The sequence below is a fragment of the Phascolarctos cinereus genome, unplaced genomic scaffold (assembly GCF_003287225.1).
Source record: "Phascolarctos cinereus isolate Bilbo 61053 unplaced genomic scaffold, phaCin_HiC Scaffold_5;HRSCAF=322, whole genome shotgun sequence".
Classification (NCBI taxonomy): Eukaryota; Metazoa; Chordata; class Mammalia; order Diprotodontia; family Phascolarctidae; genus Phascolarctos; species Phascolarctos cinereus.
This window is the reverse complement of record NW_027555958.1, coordinates 352,455,075-352,481,371: the sequence shown is the minus strand read 5'-3', so window position 1 is coordinate 352,481,371 and position 26,297 is coordinate 352,455,075. Positions and strand designations below refer to the sequence as shown.

The 26,297-nt window shown below is 40.6% G+C and overlaps 1 protein-coding gene across 1 annotated transcript in view; it reads left to right on the top strand.

Annotated features, from left to right (window-relative positions):
* Positions 1-9,242: 9,242 nt before the first annotated feature.
* The window catches only part of STUM (stum, mechanosensory transduction mediator homolog), a 107,868-nt gene continuing 90,813 nt past the window's right edge, over positions 9,243-26,297 (top strand). Inside the window, exon 1 of the mRNA XM_020982138.2 lies at positions 9,243-9,723. Within this exon, the coding sequence (XP_020837797.1) occupies positions 9,513-9,723 (211 nt within the window). The 5' untranslated portion in view covers positions 9,243-9,512. The remainder of the gene's footprint in view (positions 9,724-26,297) is intronic.

The window sequence follows — 26,297 nt, the reverse complement described above, 5'->3', positions numbered from 1 at the left end:
GATGGTGAAAAGCAACAGTATGGTTTGTTTGTAGTGAGTGTACCTTCAAAGTGATAGGATAACATGAAATCAGGCTGAGAAAGTGGCTTGGAACCAGATTGTAGAGGTCCTTGTATACCAGGCTAACTAAGGGAGCCTTTCTAGGGAGGAGAAGTTTCCCAGAGATAACTATGACTCTTATTTTCTCTCAGTTCATCCCTAGAATTGGCTGATGGCCATAGTTACTCAGGGAGGTGGAGGAGTTCCCGGATCCCTGGTTTTCTTTAGCCTAGACATCTACTTGCCCCTGGACATCTGTGAGCCTCACCCTCTGCTGGGTTCCTGTGTCCTCTTTTCTAACCACATTCCACATTTTACTTAGAATTGGGTCTATGGAAGTGGCTGCTGCTGCACCAGATTCAAGATTATTTTTAAATTGTTTGTATAACAAGTAAGACTTTTCCTGGGAAAAGCTGGAGACCCAGGGTCTCTTAAAGAGAAAGTACTTTCTTTTGTTCTAGTACTGCTAGAAGGGCTCTTTTGCTGAAGGCTATTCTTGAGAAATTTGAAAATGGCTCCAAACAATTTATTTATTTTAGCTGCTTCCCTTGGTCTGAGCTTACCTGGAATTCACAGTTAAACCCAGATGGACAGGAGACCTGGAAAGATAAAGCTTAGTGGGAATTGGATGCAAGGGGACAGACTTACTGACCTCTGCTGAATCTCGGTCACTGCATGCATCAGATAGTAGAGTGTAAATAGTGCCTGAGGTGGATTCAGGAGACCTGAGTTCAAATCCTGACTCTGATAATTATTAGCTGTGCAGAAATAAATTGCTGTTGCTTAGTTTTTCCATCTGTAAGGAAGAATAATTATACCTATCTTTCAGTGTGATTAGGAGCAAATGAGGTCTTTAGACAGTATAAAGGATAGCTATACAAATATGAGGTGGTATTATTATTATTTTGTTATTCAACATCATTCTACATAGCTATTGATGATTCTCCTGAGTGGCACATCCTTACACTACAGATCTCCTTGCAAGCAATGCTGGGATTAATTATAACACATTCATAAAATATCCAGCCCTATTAGTGTCCCCAGTTTGATCTATTACAGTGTAATCACGAGGCAGGCAATAAAAAATGCTATAAATTCTTTCAGAGGGCAAAGCCTCCCTGATAACCTTAGACGCACAAGACTGCATAGAAACATCCCAGAATTAATTGCCAGATGGATCCAAAAACACAAAAATAATCATTCCTTTCACACCTACCATATCTTTCTATCCTCACAACCTGTGAGGTAGTAAGGCAGGTGTTGTTATCCCTGTTATATGTGGTTCCTCAGGCCCCTTCACGTGAGTGTCCCCCACCAAAGCTACCCCAGGTTCAAAGCATGGTGTGGGGTAGCATTAACTCAAAACCATAGCTCGAAAAACACATCCCTCCCCACCCTCTCCACCACCTCCTGTCCCCCAATTATTTATTTTACCAGGCCAACTAGAGAACACATTAGTTTAAAGTAACAGACATTTAATTAAATACCAGAGAAATGTACATGGTAAGAAAAATTTTTCCCAACATAAAATAAGGGTATACACTTCCACAAATTACTTATATCACCAGCAGGAGATGTGGCCAGGGCAAGTGAGACTCCTAGGATAATATCACATCTGGAACACCCCTTTACCTCCAATACCGCTGCCTGTATACTTGAAAATATATTGTTGTCATCTGGTGATGTCATTGGGCTGAAAAATAGCATTACTTGTAAGTTGAGGTATCTTTGATTAGCTGCTCTCCACTAAAACCTCTCTGTTGAGTTCTGCTTTCTGTAGGAGATCCAGGTCTTTTGTATCATAGTTTTAAGTGGATGTTTCAGCTCTTTTATGAGTTTAGACCCCAGTCACCCAGACCCAGTCAGTCAGTTAGAGAAGACCTTGGTCATTTAAGTATGTCTTTTTTCTCCTTCAGCTGTTATTTTGTGAATCCAATCTACTCTTTAACTTAGAGTAAGAGAATTTCCTTCAACTACTTTTTGGGGTTCTGATGCTAATTGTGGTCCTTACAATCCAGAGATAAGACTGAAAGGGGCTAGGTACAGCTGATAGATCTGGTGAGTTCTGCTCTACCTCAGAAAATAAATTGCTCTACTCCATTTATATATGCATGGAGAAATTTAGGCACAGAGATTTAGTAGTGCATCCAAGTTCACATTAACAAGGTTGTGGGAGAACTGAGACTAGAAAACATGCTTCCTAACTCTGAACCTAGAACTCAAATTTTTTTAAGTACACTGTGTGTGTGTGTGTGTGTGTGTGTAAGAGAGTGTATGTAGGGGAAAGCACAGACAGACAGAGACAGACAAATGGAAAAACCAACATATCCCAAATATAGGCTTATATAACTGATGTCCAAATGATTGTGAAGCATGGATGAAAATCTAGTGAGGGTCCTGGCTTCAGTTCAATTCCACCCAACTCAACAAACATATATTAAGCACTCATTATGTAAAAAGAACTGAGGAAGATACAAATTTTTTAGTTAAGTAAAAAAAGCTTTTCTTAAGTAATTTAATTTGTAAAAAAAAAAAGAACAAAAGACAAGAATTTTTTTTCAGAACTATAGATTGTAAATGACCAAGAACATCTATTATTTGCCAACTGTTAAACCCAATGCAAAAGCTTTATATATCTACTCTAAAAGAAATTGATTGCGTTTTAACAGATTGGAAATGATTCATGGATATAACATTTATTCCTGAAACAGTTATCTATATATGATCAGACCAATGACTTGTTAGAACAAGGGTAAGAATTAATTTGAAGCTAAGAGAAAGAATAAAAATGAGAAAAAAATAAGGTATGCAATGAAAAAATTCCAAACTGACCTATTTAAAAATTAACAAAGGAAAACAGGAAATGGAGAGAGGAAAAGACATAAATGATAATTTTATATAGAAGTTTAACTCACATAAATCAATTTCCATAGCAAGAGCCTAAAAATCACCTTATTTAGCAAACACTTGACTTATTTGCCAAATAGAATGAGATGGCAGTCAAATGCAATACCTATTTAGAATATAAATTCATTTGTAAATTTGTAAAAGAATAATGGTAGAAAATTATGAACAGTATTACTTCATAAAATAGTGAGAGGCAGTAAAGGGAAAAATCAATTTAAAAAAGACTTTGTGAGATTTCCAGTTAAGCAAAGTTATCCCAAGAATATTTAAAGCTGAAACTGGAAGGATAATAAATATATGAAAAAGATCTGCAAAGATTTTTCTTTTTAACACACTCCTTTCACCATGAAGGACAATGGAGTCTTCATCAAACTCTAACATCACAGTCCTATACGTATTATATAGGAAGCGGAAATGGTACTAAAGAAAAGAAAAAGAAGGGAAAGGCAACTAGACTAGACCCAATGTATACGGAGGGGTTCCATGGTGGAAAAAAAGATAATTTTGAAGGTATTTAAAACATTATTATCAAGATATTAGGAGAATACACTAAAGGAAACAAAAAAAAACCTCATGACATATTATTACCTTAAAAAGGTGATCAAAAGCACGCCAATACCTACTAAGTCACATATATACTTTTCTTATCTTATATGCATTTGTATTAGAAAAATCTATGCACAACAAGAGAGACTTCCTTAATGAGAATATTAGAAGGAAAAAGGCAGGCATTCAAATGATACTCTACAGTAAACTACAACCTTACCATCATACAATTGACTGAAAGATGTAGGGAATACAGACTTCTAATTTGCAAGTTGTTTGGTGATTTAAAAAAATGATTCAGTAGAACAAAGCACTTCCAGGGCACTAGAGAGACATCTAGGGTAGGCACAAAAAGGCTACAATACTTTACAAATAAGGTATTTTGAAGAAGTCGTGTATAGGATGGCATAAAAAAATGTATGCTTGAAAATGATGGGTGGGAGAATGTAGCAAGAGGGAGGGCTAATTGATGAGAGTGCCCATGTTCTATTGGTACCCATTCAATGGCAGGAGAACTTGAGAAATGTCCTAGTATGCTGGACAGGTTCCCTGTGACAAATTTCTTCAAGGACATGGATGAAAATTGAACAGAATGGAAAGGCATGGATAGGTTATAATATGTATCATTGGAGGGAATAATCACATCAAGGAGATCACACATCCATTAGAATACTGGAATAAATCCCATTTGGTTTTTTTTAATGGCTCTTTTTGGCCATCTTAAAATAATAATAGTTCAGATTTCTATAGCACTTTTAGGTTACTCCTAGGTTCCTCATAACAACCTTGTGATTTAGGTACTATGGGCATTATTATACATACTTTGCAGATGTGGAAACAGGCTTGAAAGGTTAAGCTACTTGTCCAACATCATGTGGCTTGTAAATATCTGAGACAAGATTGTAGTCTCTTGACTCCAAGTATAGCATACTTTTCTCTAAGACCTATAGTGTCTCATCTTTCCTGATCATTTTGACAGAGAATCGTTGCTGTTAATGATGTTGCTTTTAATGACATGGTTGTAGTTGGTGTGTATATTTTTTTCTTTGTTCTGCTTTCTTAACCTTGCTTCATTTCATGTCATTCTATGTTTCTTTGAATTTTTCATATTCATTCTTTCTTGTAGTACAGCAATATTGTATTACGTGCATGTACCATCATTTGTTAAGCCATTTTCCAATCATGGACCTGTCATTTGTTTCTAGGGGCTGTTCCCTCCTATTTCAACTAATGCTGCTAGGAATTATTTTGTTCAGAAAGGTTTTTCCCCCTTTCCTTAGGCGATATATACAGTGGTGGCAAAGATCATGAACATTTTTGTAATTCTGTCTTGATAATTCCATATTACTTTCCACAAACATTGAACCAATTAATTGCTCTACCAGCAACTTATTAATATGCCATACTAGCTCTAAATTTTATCTTTTATTATTTTTTTGCCAATTTTATGGGTGTCAGCTAGAACTCAGTTTTTTTCATCATCATCATCCTCATCCTCTTCATCATCATAGCTAGCATTTACATAGCTTTAAGATTTATAAAGACCCTGACAAATATTATCTTATTTTATCCTCACAACAACTCTGAGAGGCAGGTACTATTATCCTCATTTTACACCCTCAGGAAGCTGAGGCAGACAGAGATTAAATGACTTGCCCAGGGTCACATAGCTAGTAAGTATCTGTGGCTACATTTGAACTCACGTCTTCCTGACTCCAAGTCAAATGTTAGAGGTTTTGAATATTTCTTCCATGTGGTTATTAATTTGTGTTCCTACCTTTCAATCTCACCCATTCATATTAAAATACAAAGTTAAGATAAGTCATAGTACCTACCCTTAAAGAATTCACAATCCAGTAAGGAGGTATGACACAGATTCCTTTTCTTTCTTCAAGGTTCAGGTGAGGTTCTCTGGGAAGTCTTTGATACCCCATCTCCTCACTGAAAGTCTCTCTCTCTCTCTCTCTCTCTCTCTCTCTCTCTCTCTCTTCTCTCTCTCTCTCTCTCTCTCTCAAATATTCTTGGAATACCTTCCTTTGATCTCTCTTTTGCCTCTATCTCTCCTTATCCTATATTAAATTTATATAACATGTCTGCCCTAGCCCTGCTCCCTCAGGGTCAGGACTATTGCATCTCTCCCTTATGGTTCTCAGGTACCCTGAGGGTGGTTGTGGGGATCTCTTTTCTCTGCCATTGTCTTGAGCCCTGACCACATTTCCTTCATTTGTTGGGGGGAGGTAGTGGCTAGCACCCCCACTTCCATTTAACCACTTACCTTCAGATGAGCTCTTACAAAAAAAAGATATTTACTTCAAAGATACAGCAAGAACATAAAAAAACTTTCCCTAAATACTGTGGTGACCCCCCTACTCCACCTTGGTCTCTGGGTGGGGAGAGGGCAATTAGGCTCACACCTTAGCTCAGTTCCTACACAGCATTGGTGCCACCAAGCTTAAGCCTGGATGTATCATGCCTGTTAGATGAAGCTTCTTCTCAACTACCACTGGGCTGAGTTTTTGAAGGTAATTCTCCAAAGTTGCTCCTTGTTCCTCTGGGCATTGAAGCTGCACTGACTGGGAAATAAACACTAGAATGGACAGGGTGTAGAAAAGCCCTCTGGATCTTTCAAATTCCCAAGGTCATGTGCTCCACTTTCTTCACTGGTTACCTACTTCTGTTGAGCACACCGAGACAAAGAGAGACGACCAGATCTAACTCAGGCTTTTTCGAAGATACTAACAGTTGCAGCTACGCACCAATGAACTGCACATGTACCTGACATCCATTATACTTATTTACGGACATGCCATATTTCCCCTGGAAAAATATTTCTTGAGGACAGGGACTGTAGATTTTATTTCTCATGTTCCTTCTCTAATGATTTGCACAAAGCACGCACATGATAGATACTTGCTCAATGTGAGCCAGTGAAGGAGCAATTATCTAGAAACTACAAACCTGACTTTGCCAGAAGGACCCATCCAATTCTTTATATGATTCAGAAGCTAACTTGGTGCTGAGTTATTATTTCTCTTTTTTTTTTAAAAGGGGGGCCTCAGGCAAAAACACTTTATTCAACTAATGACAGAACAAGGCCAAGAAATAGATCTCATCGTCATGACCCAGTGCCTGGCCTAATTGTATTGTTTAGCTGATGCTATCAGCTCTATCACTCCTCTGCTGTGTTTGTTACAGATTGATTATGTCTGGGGAATTATTTAAAGGTTGGGCTTTTCTTTGAAAGGATACTGACTACCTGAAATGGTCTCCAGACAGTCAAGTAGAAATGCCGAGACAGCTTCACACCATGCCTTCCCCCAACTCCCGGCCCCCAACACCCCACACTTCAAGGTCCAGAAATGGGACCAGGGCACTTCAAATATTCATTGCAGAATACTAGCACTAGAAGATAATTTGTAGACCACTTTATCCAATTTCCTTTAATGATGAAGAAACTGAGTTTTGGAGAGTTTTGGCCAAGGTCATAAAAGCCAGTTAGTAACGTGGTTGATACTCCAATTGAGGTCTCTTGACTTGAGACCAGAGGTCTTTCCCTTCCATTGTTTTTTCACTAGACAAAGGGGCCCTATTTGAAGACCTGACAGCAATTCTATTTATACCCAATTCCCAGAAGGACTTACCTGCAGATCTTTTTTTCTTCTCCTAAGCCATCCTGTTAGTTCAGGGCCTTTTGTTGTGTTGTTGAGTCATTTTAGTTGTGTCTGACTCTTCATGATCCCTTTTGGGGTTTTCTTGGCAAAGATACTGGAGTGGCTTGCTATTTCCTTCTCCAGCTCATTTTACAGATGAAGGAACTGAGGCAAACAGGGTTAAGTGACTTGCCCAGGGTCACATAGCTAGTAAGTTCCAGAGGCCAGATTTGAACTCATGAAGAGGAGTCTTCCTGACTCTATGTTGAACACTTTACCCACTGTATCACCTAACTGCCCAGGGTACAGCCTAGGAACTCACATTTATACAGGGTGTCCCAAAAGTCTGTGCGGTTTTAAGTTTTACTATCTTAAAGGTTTGTAAAGCACTTTTCATTCATTATTTCATTTGATTTTCACAACAACCCTGTGAGGTAGGTGCTATTATTTTCCCCATTTTACGGATAAGGTTCAGTGATGCATAGCTAGTAAGAATCTGAGTCAGAATTTAAACCCAAGTTTTCCTGACGCTAGGTCTAGCATTTTATTCACTATGGCAAACTGCTTCTAAGGTTTTAGGGATAGATAGACATTTCAGTAAGGGGACAGCTTGGTGCACAGTGGATAGAGTGCCGGGTCTGGAGTCAGGAAGATTCGTCTTCCTAAATTCAAATCTGGCCTCAGACATTTACTAGCTCTGTGACCCTGGGCAAGTCACTTACCCTGTTTGTCTCAGTTTCCTCATCTGTAAAATGAGTTGGAGAGGGAAATGCAAACCACTCCTGTATCTTTGCCAAGAAAACCCCAAATAGGGCCATGAAGAATCAACCCAACTGAACAATAAGACATCTTAGTTTATACTTAATTTCCCAAATCTATTACTTATTTACTGTTACTTAAGTGGCACCCAATTTAGGGAGTAATTGCCTAGACTGAGAAGCAATCAATATCACTGTCTCTTCCTGGCTGTCAGTGTGAAAGGTGTCTTTGGCCACTGACCTAGAAAATAACTTATCCATTGACCTAGAAAATAACAATCCCTATTTTTTTTTAACAGTCTTTCCTAAAAAGATCGCTAATACTTTGTAGTGGACATTTTAAAAAAATGAAATTGTGCGAAAACTCAGGCGCCATTATTTCTAGAGAAACAGAAACAAACCATGGAGGTTACTTTTGTGTATGTACAAAAGTGAAAGGGTTGCACAATTATCTAGATAATTTGAGTCAGTTTGGAAAATTCAGGTCATCTTCCATTGAGGCCTCCTTAATAGTAGTCCATCTCGTTTTTCATTTCTTTGCTAATTTTGATAGGGGAAAAGAATGGGCATTATTCAGTTATTTATTTAAACATTGATTTTTTTTTTCTTCTGAAGTGAATTGTGGAAGACACAGAACTTGGGTACCCAACTGTTGAGCGCTAACCACCAGACGGCGCTGTCTCCTTCCCTACAAGCTTTATATATACCTATGTTGAGGGGGCTTCTCTTTCCCGGTCCCCACAGTATTCTTGGAGATGATTCCAGCAGAGATTGATTTCACCTCTCGTTCTTGTCCCGCGGCAGGGGATCTTTGTTTGCAGAATCCTGTTAAGATCTCGGGCGGTGATGCTCACAAAGAGGAGTCCCCACCCAAAGCCCTGAGCTCTACCATAGGCTCCCTCATTGATTTTTCTACGTGACCTGAAACAAATCACGAAACCACTCCCTGCCTTAGTTTCCTCATTTGTGAAATGTATCTCTCTAAGGCAACAATCCACGGGCGACTTTCCATATTAGGCATGTTTGTAAGGACAAATTAGCCCAAGTATGTAAAAATGAAAGGGTGGCAGATGAATAAAGACAGAATGTGCTTATATATTCTTCCTTCTCGGAAATTTTATATAGTTTTCTTCAGGAAGGGAGAGTGATTTCTAATCTCCAGCACCAACAATTCTCCTCCCTACGAGCTTCGCTTTGTTTAACATCAACCTAAAATTTCTCTTCCATCGTTCTCATTTTGAGAGTGGGGGTGAAGGATGGGGGGCGGGGAAGAAGTCAGGCGGGGGGAGGGGCAATGAACGACTGTCACTGAAGTGTCACGCTGCCCTTTCCTTTCCTTCGCCTGTGTGAGTGTGTATATGTGTGTGTTGACGCGTGTGTGCTCGAGAAAGAGAGTTTTCGGAGCATCTAGTCCCCGGACGGAGAGGCTGGGCTGCTGAGCGCTTTCCCTGAGAGCCGGGTGGAGGACGCAGCAGCCGCCACTGACCCTCGGCTCTCCCCACCTGTGAGCTAGGAAGATTCCGGGAGTGTGGACTGGAGGGAGCGCACAGCCCATCACCTCCCCAGCAGCCTCCTGTAAGCCCTTCTGCGTCCCAGGGAGCTCGTAGAAGCCATGGAACATCCCCACAAAGACGGGGAGACCACGGCGGCGGCCGCGGCAGCCGCAACGGCTGCAGCCGCGGACCCTCGGGGAGCATCCTCGTCCAGCGGGGTAGTGGTGCAGGTGCGGGAGAAGAAAGGCCCCCTGCGTGCAGCGATCCCCTACATGCCATTCCCCGTGGCAGTCATCTGCTTGTTCCTCAACACTTTCGTGCCGGGACTGGGTAAGGAGAGGTGGGCGGGTGGGATTCCTTCCAAATGCGGGGTGACTGCAAAGCGGCTGGCCAGGATTGGGGGGCGCGGAGGAGGCCATCGAAGGTGCGATTCTGACTAGGCTGAGGGTGTGCAACTGCCATCCCCAGGGGCGTCCTGGATGGAAGCGACGAGTGCCCAGCCCACCCCAGAAGCTGCGTGCCTTTGAGGCGGGGGCGCTGTCGGGTTGGAAAAACAAGCGGTGGTGGGTAGAAGGAAGTGGGCGACATCCCGGGAAAGAGGGAGGGAGTGGAGGGGCCGGAGCCTTTCCCCCGACGCCACCTCATTACTAACTTCTCCGCCCCTTCCCAGTTACCGGGGAGCTGGAAACTTTTTAGGTAGAATTGGAGGTGCCAGATGAGCTGCAGCTGGAGGATACTCCTCAGAGCCTTGGTGCTAAGATCCGCGGGCAGCCCGCCCTACCCATGGGTCTGCTAGTTCATTCCCCTCCCTTGCACCCCGTCCACACTTTCCTCTGCCGGCCTGGTTGATATTCAAGCTGGCTCGAATAGACCCACTTCTCTATCTCGTTCCCACATGGCATCTAACCCCCTTCCTTCCCTTTTTTCTTTTAAATGGGCTAAGGGAGAAGGAAAAATGCTTTTTTATGGGCTAGAGGAGAGAGAAGAGGACCCAGGGCGGTGCCCTGTCGCTGGCATAAAGCCCTAGGACTGGTGATTTCTCGAGAGCTTTCCAATCCTCAAAGTTGTCAGAGAGAGAGAAGAGAGATAGGGACCCAAAGAAGAAGGACAGGACTGGGACAGATTGAGGTCTGAGCTGAGTGGCAGGCACATCACGCACCTCTGTCTGTTGGACAGCAGGGGAGGAATGATAGAAAAAGCCAGAAACCAAGGGCCCTGCCTTCCTGTCTTTCCTCATTACCTTCATCCTCATTTTTAAAAAGCACCTCTGGTAGCTCAATGGAAAAATCGCTTGGTTATTATCAACATTTGTTTGTTTGTTTTTCTTTCTCTCTCTACCTTCACCTTTATTTTTGGTTTTGTACACGAAGATAGGAGTGAAATAAGGACTTTATGACCAGTTCTCCCTAAGTCCATTTCCAGTAAACCAGAATGTGCACATATACACACTTGGGATTGGATGGGAGCCGGCTCCATTGCAACTGGGTCTGATGCCAAAATTCCAGCTGGGGGTGGGAGGAGAAGGAGCATGAAGAAGGAAAAGTTTTGCTGTCAGTCTTACCTCAAGCCTTAAAACCCCCCTCCCTATTTACACCCTCGAGGCTCCCTTCTCCCACTCACTCCAGCCTTGGCACAGGTTGTACTTGGCGTGACTATGAGGCCCTCAGTTCGAACACACACCTCCTCCCCCTCCCAGCAATGTGAATTTGCAGACTCATAGAACCATTGGCAGAGGCAGAATGCTGTGGGCCTGGGCTGGGAAAAGGCAATCCTATCTGGATCTCCCTCAGTCAAAGACCTGCTACTGTGCAGCTTGGCAGTAGGGAGCCCAGGTAAGACCCTTGGTTGGCTTCCCAAAACCTCTATGTCCAGACAGAAATTAATTCCCTCAGTTCTTTGCCCTTTTCATGGTCTTTATCTATCCTTCCCTTAATACCCCACAGCAGACACCTTATTAATAATAATATAATAATAGCTAGCATTTATATAGCATCTACTATGTGCCAGGCACTGTGCTAAGTGCTATTACAAACATTATCCCATTTTAAACTCACAATAACTCTGGGATGTAGGAGCATTTATCATCCCCATTTTACAGATGAGGAAAGTAAGGCAAACAGAGGTTAGGTGTCTTGCCCAAGGTTGAAGAGCTAGTGTCCGAAGTTGGATTGGAACTCAGGTCTTCCTGACTGCAGGCCCGGCTTCTATCCACTAAGCTACACTTGATGAGAATTTTATCTAGGGTGGTACTCAAAGGTATATGAAAAATGGGGAATTTGTTGGAGGGTAGGTGAGGGAAATAAAGTGCATTTGCACATGGCTTACATAATATACACGTAAACTATATAGTCTATCCTCAGAAAATTTTTGTCTTAAAATGCCAACATTTCTACCTTTTGGTGATTTTTCTCATCCCTTATTTATTTCTTCCCAGACCAAGAATTCCCCTAGAAGTAGCAGCAGAAGCAGGAGAAAAGGGACAGGAATGGGGAGAGAGCCCTTGAGAACCTGTTTCAGGTCACTACCAGCTCCTGAGATAACAATTTCCAAATTACATTGACTTAGTGAATACTAGCTGCCTTAGCTTTAACCTCCAGCCAAGGAACTAGTCATGAGAGAATTTGCCCAAGCTCTGCCTACAAGTACATATGTATCCATCCATACTACATATCTATGTCAGATATGTGTGTGATTCAGAGACCATTTGGAGGCAGCATGGTGAATAAAGTGAGTAAAGACAGAGCTGGCCTCAAAGCCAAGAAAGCTTGGGTTCAAGTTTCATCTCTAATATATAGTGGCTGGGTAAGTCATTTGCACACTCAGTGCTCTAGGCAATTCTAAAAACTCTAAGTTGCAGAAACCTGCTTTGATCAGAGAGAGTTCCCCCTGCCAGTGAAATCACAGGTCCGGACCCTATTCTGTGGGGCTGGGGGGTGCCATAAAGTGTCCTGGGCTTTATGCTACATCAGGAAAACAGTCTTTGCATTTAGAAAATGCCAGAGAGGCAAGAGGATGCCCCTTTAGTCGTGTCAGAAAGCCCCACTTGCTGGAATAAAAACACACTGTTTTTCCATCTGTTTGGAGGATGTGCATAGCATCATTGTTGATGTGCTTAGATTCCACTTTTTTTTTTCCAAGTGGTGAAGTAAATGCCACCCTATGGTATTTTACAGCAAAAAATAAATTAATGCCAGGATGGAAGTGGCCTCACCCTTCTGCCTTCCCTCGGAAAGTTTTCTCCTTTGGGCCCAGGGGGACAGGCACTCTTTAGAATGGATTATAAATATTTGGATTACAGTAATACTAGCTAACATCTAGATTGCGCTTTCTGATTTATAGAATGGTTCACATACATGATCTCATTGGATTTCACGTTATCATACCATACATGTGCACGTGTTCCAAATGTAATACAATCATGCACTAATCCTTTTAGTGACAAAGAGGCTTAGAAAGGACCATTGTTGGCACCTTTCTCCTCAGACACCTAGGACAATTATGCAAACACTCATGCATACTCAGAGTTATTGTTTCTCTCCAGGCATTGTGGGCTAGTAGGTGGAGTCAGAAGAATGAGAGTAAGGAGATCTGGGTTCGAGTTTCAGCCCTGTCCTGTGCCTTACCAGGTCTGTGACCTTAAACAAATGGCTTCAATGCCTACTTCTACCAATAGGGAGACAAAGGTTTATAGGATCATAGATTGAGAACTGGAATGGACCTTAGGGGCCATCTGACCCAACCCTTTCATTTTATGGATGAGGAAATTGAAGGCCAGGTGATTAAATGACTTGCTCAATATTACATAGTTGGTAAGCGGGTGTTGCAGTGGATAGTGTGTTAGGCCTGGAGTCAGGAAGACTCGTCTTCCTGAGTTCAAGTCTATCCTCAGACAATTGCTAGCTGTGTGACGCTGGGCAAGTCACTTAACCCTTTACTGCCTCAGTTTCCTCATCTGTAAAATGAGCTGGAGAAGGAAATGGCAAACCACTCCAGTCTCTGCCAAGAAAACTCCAAATGGGGACATGAAGAGTTGGATACAACCGAACAACAGGTATGAGAGGTGAGATTCGATCCAAATTAGCTGAACTGGATAGCCCTAAGATGCTACCCAAATTTAATATCCTATAATTATAGTGCATACCCACTGAAGGGGGTGACCACATCTTCAATTTTATGTTTATGTTTGCTTTGATTGACTTAGTAAACTAAGATTCCCATCTCAAATAGAGAGAGGCCCAAGCCTATGTTTTGGTTTTCATTGAACACTGGCTCCCCCCTCAGGCTAATACGGGCTGTTAGAATGCTGTTGAATGACATATGTGTGTGTGTGTGTGTGTGTGTGTGCATATACACACACACACACACACACACGTATGTCACCAATCCTTTAGAGCCTAGCTTCTCTCCAGCATGAAGTATTCTAAGTATTCTAGCCCAGGTGATTTATCTCTTCCCAGAACAGGTGATACTCATTGTCTATACTTGTCAATTGGCAATTCATCACAGCCTTGTGTCATTTCTTAAGTTATTTTCTTTTTTAAAAATATTTTTCCTGTTATGTGTAAAAACAATTTTTAATATTCATTTTTAAAAAAACTTTGAGTTCCAAATTCTCTCTCTTCCCCCTTCTCTTCAAGAAGGCAAGCAATCTGATATAGGTTATACATGCACGGTCATTCAAAACATATTAAACTTTTTTTAATTGTCATTTAACTCTTCTATTTTTATTTATAGAGGTATTATGGCACTGTAAAGAGCTGGCCTTGAAACCAGGATGGCCTGGGCTCAAGTCATGTCTCTGATACATACTGGGCAAATTACCTGCCAGTCAATAAGTATTTATTGAACACTTAATATATGCCAGGCATTGTGCTAAGAGCTGGGGATTCAAAGGAAGGCAAAAAGACAGTCCCTGCCCTCAAGGAGCTTATAGTCTAATGGAGGAGACAACAAGCAAACAGATATGTACAAACAAGCTCCATGCAGGGCTAATAGGAAATAATTAACAGAGGGAAGGCACTAGTATTAAGAGAGATTGGGGAAGACTATCTAATGTCTCAGTAATCTAAGCAACTCTGTGGCTGTATATTGAAGAGAAGGTGCTGACCTATTGCTAGAGGGAATTTCCATCATCTCAGAGTTCCTGAAACCAGTGAAATGACTGGTCCTGTTCCTATCCCTATTGTTGCTTAATTTTTTATGAGTTCATAGCCCTCTACCCAGGTTCACTGTGAACTTTTCTTTTTGCTGATTAATTTATTTTTAGTTTTCAACAATCCCTTCCATAAGCTTTTGAGTTTTAAATTTTTCTCTCCCTCCCCAAGACAGTGTGCAATCTGATATAGGCTCTGCATATACATTCCTATTAAACATATTTTCACATTAGTCATGTTGTAAGGAAGAATTAGAACCAGTAGGAGGAACCACAAGAAAGAGGAAACAAAACAAAAAAAGTAAATAGTATGCTTCCATCTGCACTCAGACTCCATAGTTTTTTGTTTTTGTTTTTTGGCTAGGCAATGGGGTTAAGTGACTTGCCCAGAGTCACACAGCTGGTGAGTGCAATATGTCTGAGGCCAGATTTGAACTCAGGTCCTCCTGACTCCAGGGCCAGTGCTCTATTCCTTATGCCACCTAGCTGCCCCAAGACTCCATAGTTCTTTCTCTGGATGTAGATAGCATTTTCTATCATGAGACTTTTGGAGATATCTTAGATCCTTGCATTGCTGAGAAGGGCTAAATCTATCAAAGTTGGTCATCGCACAACATGACTGTTACTATGTACAACATTCTCCTGGTTCTGCTCACTTCACTCAGCATCAGTCCATAGAGTCTTTCCAGGTTTTTCTGAAGTTTGCCTGCTCATCATTCCTTATAGCACAATAGTATTCCACTACATTCATATACCACAACTTGTTCAGCCATTCTCCAATTGATGGGCATCCTCTCAATTTCCAATTCTTTGCCACCACAGAAAGAGCTGCTGTAAATATTTTTGTATATGTGGGTCCTTTTCCCATTTGTATGATCTCTTTGAGATAGAGCCCTGAAAGTGCTGTTGCTGGGTTGAAGGCTATGCACATTTTTATAGCCCTTTGGGTATTCACTGTAAGCTTCTTGAGAACAAGGATGGATTGTGTTTTAAATTTCTTTCTATCTCACACTATGCTATAAAGTCATAGGATTGTAGGAAATAGAACCGGGGTGCAGACTGGGTTGGAAGGAGGGGTGGAATTAGAGATCACCTAATCTAAGCCCCTTATTTTGCATATGAAGAAACTGAAGCCCACAGAGGGAGAGTGACCTGCCCAGGGTCAGACAGCCCACACAGTAAGTGCCTGATGACTATTTGTTAAAGTAGACTCATAGCTATGGAAGGAGCCTTTAGAGTTATTAATCTACTTCAATTGTCTTATTTTGTAGTGAGGTAATTTGTTTTAGATTATAAAGCTAATTTAGGGAAATAAATGGTTCTAGAATTCAAGTCTCCAAAATTCCAGTCCTGGGCTCATTCTGTTATACCATACTAGTATTGGATAGATGTTCACGTGTACAAGACACTTTTCATAAAAAACAAACAAACAAACAAAAACCACTTATAGGATTGGGAGGGATGGAAGGAAACAACATGGAATTCAGAATGTAACAAAAATAAAATAAATATGAATTTTAAAAAATCTATGTATGTATAGTTTATAGCATTGTTATAAAGGAACCAGCTGTTCTTGTGGGAGCCAAATGTTAGCACTTGATTAGCATATTACTTTGGGGACAAATCCCACCTTGGGTTTGGGTCCCAGTCTGGAGCTGGCCCACCTAATCTACGGCCAGGCCAGACGTCAGGAGCTGAGTGTCAGGCCTTGATTGGGATATATTGAAGGGTAATCTGGATTATATGATGAGAGTATCTAGTCAGTCAACAACAATTCACTTGTTCATTTATTCATTTTACAGATATTTATTACACGTCTGCTACTGAGAAACGTGGTGGTAATGGTGTAAATCAATGGTGTCAAACTCAAAGAGGAATGAATCCCTATAGGCGGCATATTGACTTAGAAAACTGCAAGTTAGCATTATTTATGCTGTGTTGTTTTTTAATTTATTTTGTTAAACATTTCCCAATTATATTTTATTCTGGTTCAGTCTGTACCAGGGAGTGCTGGGAGTTTGACACCTCTGGATTACACTGGTCTTGGAATTAGAAGAATTCAAATCCTGACCCTGGCATATACCAACTATTCATTTAACTTTTGTGGGCATAAATTTCTTCATCTGTAAAAAGAGGATTATGATGCTTGTATTATCTACCTCATAGAACTGTCGGGAAGAAAATGTTTTGTAAATGTTAACTCACTTTCTAAATGTAAATAAATATTACTATGTTGAAAACGTGATAATAGAAGGAAGGGGAAGATAGGGATGTGCTGGTAAATGTTTATCAACCAGACCTGCTAAGGGAAAATGTATGTACACCTGTTTAAGTTTAATCAGAATTATTAACACTTTTTTAGGTCTAGAGATAGGAGAGCAATGAATCAAACCCTGATTCACAGTGATTGCTGAGGTGTAAATGTTTACACTGAAAATTTTCAAGGCAGCTAAGAGCTGGTTCAAGGGCACCTCTCAAAATAAGCCTGGTCTCTGATCTCCTGAAGCTTATAATCTGGTAGAAAAGATGATATGCACACACACACAGACACACCCCTGTGTGTATGTGTGTTTTTTATATATATGTGTATATATATGTGTGTATGTGTGTGTGTATGTGTGTATGTGTATATATATATATATATATATATGCATATATATTTCTGTGTCTATGTGTTATATATGAATAAGTAATTGTTGCTGTTGAGTTATTTCCAGTCATGTCTGACTCTTTGTGACCCCATTTGGGATTTTCTTGGCAAAAATACTAGATGAGTTTGCCATTTCCTTTTCCGGTTCAACTAAAGCAAAGAGGGTTAAGTGACTTGTCCAGGGTCACACAGCTAGTAAGTGTCTGATGCTGGATTTGAACTCAGGAAGATGAGTCTTCCTGACTCCAGGCCATGCACTCTATCCACCTAGTTGCCCATTAATAGGCAATACTCTAGAATGAATATAAAATTATTTGGGGGTGGAAGAGAAACTAGACCTGTAATTTCATAGGGGTAGGGATCTCCAAGTAAGGAAACTTCCACTACTAATGAATTCTTACACTCATTCTATAACCTATAGTTTTAGGGAGTTACCTGGGGCACTGAGATTAAGTGACTTGCTCAGAATCATATAATCTTTGTGGGTCAAAGGCAAGATGTAAACCCAGGTCTTCCTTACTCTCTATCCATTACGGCACACACAAGAACCACTGAATGACTATTAATTTAAAGTAGAATATGGGCATCTAGGTGACTCAGTGGACAGAGTGCTGGCCCTGGAGTTAGGAAGACTTGAGTTCAAATCCAGCCTTAGATACTTGCTAAGATGAGCTGGAGAAGGAAATGGCAAACCACTCCAGTATCTTTGCCAAGAAAAGCCCCAAAGGGCTCAGAGTCAGACACGCCTAAAAAACTACTAAACAACAACAAAATAGAATATATCAGAAGCTGAAGAGCTAGAAAACATTACGCAAGTTTGGAGGAAGGAAGAATCTTTTCTCACTAGGAGATCAGTGAAGATGTCATGGGAGAAGTCATTTGGGCTGAGCCTTGAAAGATGAGTAGGATTTCAGAGGACAGAATGGGAAAGCTGGGAGAGGGCGTTTAAGGCATAGAGAGCAGAGCGTGGAGAGGAGTGGGAAGGTGCTGGCTGTATACGAGAGGTGATGAGTAGTTCACTGGAGAAGGGCACGTGTGGTGGGGAACAGTATCTGACTTGGCTTCCAAAGCTGTTGTGAGGTTAAATGAGACAACATTTGTAAACCACTTCGGAGGCCTTAAAGTGCTATTGAAATACTAGTTCTGGCTGTTTGATGCTGCTGCTGTTGACCTTAAATGTTGGGGTAAAGGGTTTGCACTACATTGAGTAGGTAAAAGATTGCTTTTGAGTGGCTGTGAGCACTGGAGTGATGTGATAAGATCTCTGTATAGGGAAGTTTAATCTGACAGTGGTAGGAGGGATGGATCAAGGAGGGAAGCTGATGCAGTATTCCAGGCAGGTGGGAATGAAGGAGCTGTGGGAATAGAGAGATTGAGAGAGACTGCAGAGTCAGAATCCACAGGGCTTAGGAACCTACTCTAATAATTGCCCTTTGAGCTAAAAGCAGGATGTGACCACGGAGGAGGTGAGCTGAATTCTGAGTGCCTCTAGCAGAATATGGCTATCTATTGCGCAGGGGAGATCGGGGCAGAATAAGACATGGCCGAGGGAGTACACAATTAAATAAAATTTCCTTTTTATATTTCAAGCCTCGATTTAATTAATTTTCCCATCCCTGTTCCCCCTTCTCTGAAAAGTAATTCTTGGGATGAATTCCCAGAGTACGTCCTGAATGGGGTAGAGATGAATTGTGGCATATTTTGTGAATTGTCACAATTGTGAATAACCAGCATCTTAGTGCTTTTCAGCATTATGGTCACATGTGGCCCATGAGGCTGAGACTTAAGTTAATTTGACAGGCTTGGGAAGGGTAAAAGGGAGGGCAAATTGTTCTTAGAAAAATGGAATCTCTCACAGAGACTTTTATGCCCCCTCCTCTCTAGCTGTGTGGGAGGGAATATATCTTTGTGACAGACTTTATGGTTATGGTACTGAAACTTGGGAGAGGGGGTGGTGAAAATAATCATGCCAGAGATAAGATATTTATTTTTGTACATGTCTTATTGACTGACTGAACATCCTTTCTACTGGATTGTGAAGTATTGTGAAGGCAGGAACTGTGTGGTCTTTTGTCTTTATCTCTCCTCCATGACTAGTATAGAACCTGGAACATAGTAGGCACTTAATAAATGTTTATTAAACTGAAGTGAATTATGTATGTGTGTGCATGTGTGTGCCAAAACCGCCTACATAGCTTGTCGCTAAGTACAGTATTTTGATGAGTTTCCATCACGATGAGACCTGGATGTGCAATCAGAGATTTTAGTATAAGAAAACTACCTGTGTGTGTATTTCTACATTTCATCCTTGTAAGCAGAAGCAAAATATTGAGTTAACTTGTCCAAAAAAATCTCTACAGTGCATATTAGATGTGATGACTAGATTTCAATCAAACCATCAGAAAGCGTTCATTTAGAGCTTATCGTGTGCCAGGCCCTGTGTTAGGGGCTGGGGTTACAAAGACAAAATGAAGGAGTCTCTGCCCTTGAGGGGCTTCCATCCCACTGGGGAAACAATATATATACATACAGGTAAACATGAACTTGATGAAAAGAAAATACAAGTATAACTTCTGTCCTAATGCCCATTGGTATAGGACTCTCTCCTTAGTAGGGGGGATGAATACCCTGCCCTGTATAAGGGATGGCGTAGAATTGGAAAGAGAGGAAAGAGCTCCAGGCTTGGCCAGACCCTTTGATGACTCATCATTCAGGTGCTCCTGGCTTCCAGCTTCAGGAGAGAAGATGGAAGAGGCCAACCCCACTTCAGGTTGCTGAAGGAAGAGATTCTGGGAAGACATGAGAGGAAAAGGCTGTCTCCGTCATGTTCCATTTCCCCACTTGCTGGGAAGTCAAATGACTTCCCCTTGGGTGAGATCCAGGACCCTCTCTGTTGGTTGAGTTGGGTAATCTCCAGTGGGAGAGCTCCTTCACTCTGTATTGTCTGGTTTATATTCTCCTATGTATACCTTCCTTTTTTTTTTTTTTTGGCTATTCTCTATGTATGTTCATTGTGGAATTAGTATTAAGTGGGAAAGGGGTTGGACACAGAGCTTCCCCCCAAAATGGCAAAGCAAAAAAAATTAGATAGAACATGAGGGAGTCCTGGACCTCACCCAAAGGGAATATTCCCCAAAGTCTCTAGAGTAGTGAGTTGGGAAAAGGCACATGATGCAGACAGCCTTTTCCTCTCATGTCTTCCTAGAGTCTTTTCCTTCAGCAACCTGAAGTGGGGTTGGCCTCTTCCATCTTCTCTCCTGAAGCTGGAAGTCAGGAGCACCTGAATGATGAGTCATCAAAGGGTCTGGCCAAGCCTGGAGCTCTTTCCTCTCTTTCCAATTTTACCCCATCCCTCATACAGGGCAGGGTATTCATCTCCCCTACTAAGGAGAGAGTCCCATACCAATGGGCATTAGGACAGAAGTTATACTCGTATTTCCTTTTCATCAAGTTCATGTTTACCTGTGTGTATATATATATATTGTTTCCCCAGTAGGAGTTCCTAAAGCGGGGCTGACCAAGGCTTGGAGCTCTCTCTCACTTCTTACCAATTCTGCCCCACCCCTCCTGTGGGCAGGGCATTCATCACCACCAATAAGGCGAGTCCCATACCAATAGGCTTTGGGACATTTTTGGCATGGAAAGGCACTAGTAGCTGGGGAAATCAAGGAAGGCCTCATGGAGGAGGTGGAGCTTGAGCTGAACATTGAAGGAAAGGTTGGAATGAGCTTTTATCAGATTTGAGTAAAGGCACAACAGCAACAGGAGTGAGTTGAGGCAGGTCCTTTTCTGATGAACTTATTAGACTGGTAGATCAGGGAGAAACTGCAAACATAATAATAATAATAATAATAAATGATAATAGCAGCTTATATGTACACGGGGCTTTAAGGCTTGTAAAGACCATTCCAGATATCTTGTCTGATCAGAGTGTTCCTGGATTTCTAGAACACAGTCAACACAGTTTCTGACAATATCCTTGTGGATAAAATGTAGAATTGTAGACTGGATGCTTATATGGTTGAGTGAATTAAAAACTGGTTGAAAACCAGTTCCCAAAGTGTGCCAACTATTGGACTCAAGTAGATTTTAAGGAAGATCTCTAGTGGTATGCTGATGTGCTCTGTCTTCAGCCTTGTCGTAGGTTCAACATTTTAATCTATGAATTTGCATTTTTATCAGAAGTTTATAAAAAATCAGAAGCTTATAAAATGCATGACACATCTAAGGGACAGCTAATACAGCTGATAGAATCAGAATCCAAAAATATACTGAAACACTGGAATATTGGGCTGAATCTAAGAAGATGAAATTTATTTCAACAGGTCTGTGATATGGTTATTCTCTCTAATATTGCAGATAGCAATCCATCAACACTTTATCTTGAGTGACTTTTGTCCATGTCTTCCTATAAATCATCTATAGGAGATCTATCTAATGTGTTGGGGACCTTCTTCAAGGTCTTTTGATACTATGTGGATACCAATGAAGCTTATCAGCTTTTCATTTATCAGTCCAGTCCCTTGATACGTGACTGGCCCCTTCCTTTTCTGGACTAATTTCTCTTTGATGGTATCTTTTGTGATGTTTCTGTGGTGCAATTCTTTGTTGGTAATATGTTATAACCCCTTTAGTCCCATAACATGTCTCTCAATTGCCATTTAGATGACCTACGATTTTGATTCTTTAGGGATTTCATTTTTCCATAATTCACAGTCATATAGCATCAGCGGAAGAATATGCAGTCAGTCAACATTTATTAAGTGCTTACCATGTGCTAGGAACTGTGTTAAGCACTGGGGATACAAAGGAAGGCAAAAAACAGCCCCTGTTCTCAAGGAGTTCATAGTCTAATTGGTTTTAAATTCATTGATTAATTGATTTTTAAAGAGATCTACCTTTGTTTGAAGAACCTTGGGTTCATTAAAAATACTGCACAAACATGTATAAACTATATCAAATTGTTTACCTTGAGAGAGGAGGGAAGGAAAGATAGGAGAGAATTTGGAACTTAAAATTTTTAAAAATGAATGTTAAAAATGGTTTTTACATAATTGGGGGAAAAGAAAATATTGTTTTTCAAAAATTAAAAAAAACAAACACTGAACAATTTCCCCAGTATGATCCTCCCTGCTTTTCTTCTCCTATTCAATTCTGAGACCAGTTCATTGTCTAAATGCAGTGTCTGTCCTGGATATATGCTCTGATGACCTGTCTCTATGGGCTGTCTCTCTAACTTCATGTCATAGAATAAACAAGAGGCTCTTCATCCGCATGGTTTTTCTTGTGTGAATAGTTAGGCTGAAATCTTTAAGATTATTGTGGGACTCATTTAGTAGGCTCTGCAGTGTTCTGGAACTTAATGCAATTAGCACACCATCCATAAGAAGATGTTTCCTATTTCTTATATCACCAGAGTATCTCAAGTATCGATTTTCTGTCCCCTCCCTGAGAGCCATCCCATATGACAAATAGTGGTTGGGGCAGAGAGGGGCGGGGTTGGGGGTTGAGAGGGTAAAAAAAAAAGTCAGCACAACTGATCAATACATCGAGAAAGTCCAAAAACATGTACAATGTGTAATACCTGTGGACCTCCTACCTCTACAAAGGAGTGGGTTGGAGGTGTCTTCTCATATTTTTTTCATTTGAGTCCCACTTGATCTTTATGATTTTGTTACATTTACTTCTGATTTTTTGTTGGGTCATTCTTTCCATTTACATTGTTGTAGTTACTTTGTACGTTGTTTTCTTGGTTCTACTTCACTCTGTATCAGTTCATATAAGTCTCTCCATGCTTCTGAGTATTCATCACACATCATTTCTTACAGCGCAGGAATATTTCATTACATTCATGTACCACAATTTGTTTAGCCATTCCCCAGTCGATGGGCATCTGCTTTGTTTCCAATTCTTAGATATCACAAAAAGTGTTACTTTAAAATATTTTGGAATTATATGGGGACTTTTTTCTTATCGATGTCTTCCTTGTGGTATAAGCCCAGTAGTCTCTGGTTCAAAAGGTATGGACATTTTGATTACTTTATTTGCACTATTCCAAATTACTTTCCAAAATGGTTGTATCATTTCACAACTCCATCAACAATGTATTAGCGTACTTATCTTCCCACAACCCCTGCAACGTTGACTGTTGCCATTTTTTGGCCATTTTTTGCCAATTTGCAGAGTGTGAGAGAGTTGTTTTGATGTGCATTTCTCTTGTTATTAGGGACTTGGAGCAGTTTTCCATATGGCTGTAAATACTTTGCAGTTCTTCTATTGAGAAATTTGTTCATATCCTTTCACTATTTATCTACTGAGGAGAATTTGATAAATTCTTAACTGGAATCTCTACTTGGCAAGGAGATCAAGTGTTTGCTGGCTAAAGCAGTTTCTAGGTTCTTTGGACTCCCTCATTATGATGATACCTTTATATCAGAGTTCTATTACCTGTGTTACCTCATTTGAGCCCATAAAAGCCCTGTGAGGTAGATACTAATTTTTTAACAGATGGGGAAACTGAGGCTTAATGAATGCTCATGATCACATAGCTAATAAGTGTCAGAGATAATATTTAAACCCAGGTCTTCTTGCCTTCAAGTCTGTTTTTTTGATAGAGGTAGCTTTTTAATAAATTGTACCAATTCCTTTATTTTCCTCATCAAAGAGATCCTGGGAATCATCCTTCCATTTGGCTGCATCTTCCTTATGTATTTTGGGTTTGTTTATAAAAGAAAAAAAATGTAAATATTGCAATGATTCAGTTTTTCCACTAGCGTGTTGACTCATTGGTCATTAAAAGAAGAGCTTACATTTAGATGACCAAGAGTTAAGTTAATGTTTAGATATGGTCTAAAACTGATTGTTGGCACTCAAGGTCTTTTCTGCCTCTCTCTACCATGTTTGCAGAAATAGGGTAGAGCTGCACAAGCCATTTGCATTTTTCTTTGGTTCATGATTTGGGACATGGCCAAAAATGAGATTTAATAGATATAAATGTCAAGTCTTGTACTTCTTTATAAAATTAACTTTATAAGTAGAGGATATAGGAGACAAGGCTAGATGGTCATTCTTATGAAAAAGGCTTAGTAATTGTAGTTGACCACAAAAAATCAATGAATTACTGGAGGTGTTCAAGCAGAGGCTAGATGATCATTTAGAGTTAGTGGGCTTGAGTTCAAATCCTGGATCTTCTATTTATTGCCTAGGTTCAGTCATTTAACCTCCTTTGGCATCAGTTTCCTTATCTGTAAAATGAGAAGGTTGGAATAGACCAGAAGTATCAGTCTCCCAAATGATAAGAGAAGGGAGAGGAGGGAACCAGATTAAAATGTAATTGGAAAATAACAACATAAATAAAAATACAATACACTATATATATATGTATTTATACAAACAAAATAAAAATGAAGTCAATATGCTCAGGGATATTTATATACAAAGTAGTGGCACCATTTCCACTGGAATTTGACACCAGTCGACTAGATGAATTCTAAAGTCACTTCTAGCTCTGAATTCTATGATCCTTCAAATCTTAAAAAATTCACATTCTATTAACCTATCTGTATTCTTCTCCCTGAGTTAGAGACCTTATGAGGATCTTCCTTTCTTAGTCTATTGGAGAGTAGAAAAGAGATTTTTTAGAAATCATGGCATATGATTCAGGAGGAGGCCAAGAAAATGTTCTTTTCCACTCTTACCTCTTGGTTTAAACTGCTGCATTCATACCTGTTGGTATGCCATGTTTCTATGTTTTCCTAGGAGGGAAGATGCTTTGTCTTAGTTTGGCTACCTTATGGGCCATGAGCTACGGAGGTCAGCTTCCCTCTATAGTTCTTAGGACTGTTTGATGGAGTGTCTATGTGGGCAGGTCAGTGAGGGTGTTAACAGTAGTGATATATGAGCTCTATGTTAGGCTAGTTACAGGAGCAGGGAACCTGAGGGCCTTTGGGTCCCCAAGTGTGACCCCTTTGACTGAATCCAAACTTCATTTTGTTCTGTGAAGTTTGGATTCTGTCAAAGTGCTGCACTTGAGGACCTAGAGGAGCACATGTGATTCCCCACCCCTGGCTAGTACTTTGCATCATTCCAAAAAGTAATGCTGTCCATTCCTAGCAATGAGTTAGGAAAGAAGAAAGAAGAATGGGAAAACAGAAGTTTCCAATTTCCCCCTGAGACAAATCTCAGTGCAGCGTCAATATTTGGTTGAAGTGAATTCCAATCACACCAGATATACCACTTCATTTGGCAGGAAAAACCCATTTATTAAGCACCTACTGTGTACAAGATAGTGGGGATACAAAAGATCAGGCTCTGCCCTCTCCTAGAGCTTACAATCCAAGGTAGGGGTGGGGGTGCCAAAGGACAGGTACAAAAACAATGATAATGAAGGAGTGGAATGAGTGCAAAGGAGAGGTACAGGAAAGACATATCCCAAAGCCTAAATATGAATTGGGGAGAGGCTGCTATTTTGGATTATGTGTATAATGATTACATCATGCTAGTGTGGTTAATTGAGAGTTGATCATACTATTGTTCTATAAGTAACGATGAAGGGTTTGGTATCAGAGAAACTAGGGAAGACTTAGATGAACTAATGCAAAGTGAAGTGAGGAGAACCAGGAGAACAATATAATGACGATAATATTGTAAAGACTTTAGGACTCTGATCAACCCAATGACCAATCACAATTCCAGAACTCACGATGAAACATACTACTCACATCCAGATAGAGAAGTGATAGAGTCAGTACAGATTGAGACAAATTTGTATATATGCATGTACATACATATGCGATACACATCTATATCTTCATACATACATGACCAATGTGGGAATTTGTTTTGCTTGACTATATATGTTTGGGGCAGTTAGGTGGCACAGTGGATGGAGTGCCATGCCTAGAGTCAGGAGGAACTGAATTCAAATCCTGCTTCAGACACTTACTAGCTATGTGACCCTAACGTCACTTAACCCTGTTTGCCTTAGTTTCCTCATCTGTAAAATGAACCAGAGAAGCAAATGGCAAACCACTCCATTATCTCTGCAAAGAAAACCCCTCCAAAAAAGGGATCACGAAGAGTCAGACACACCTAAAACAACTA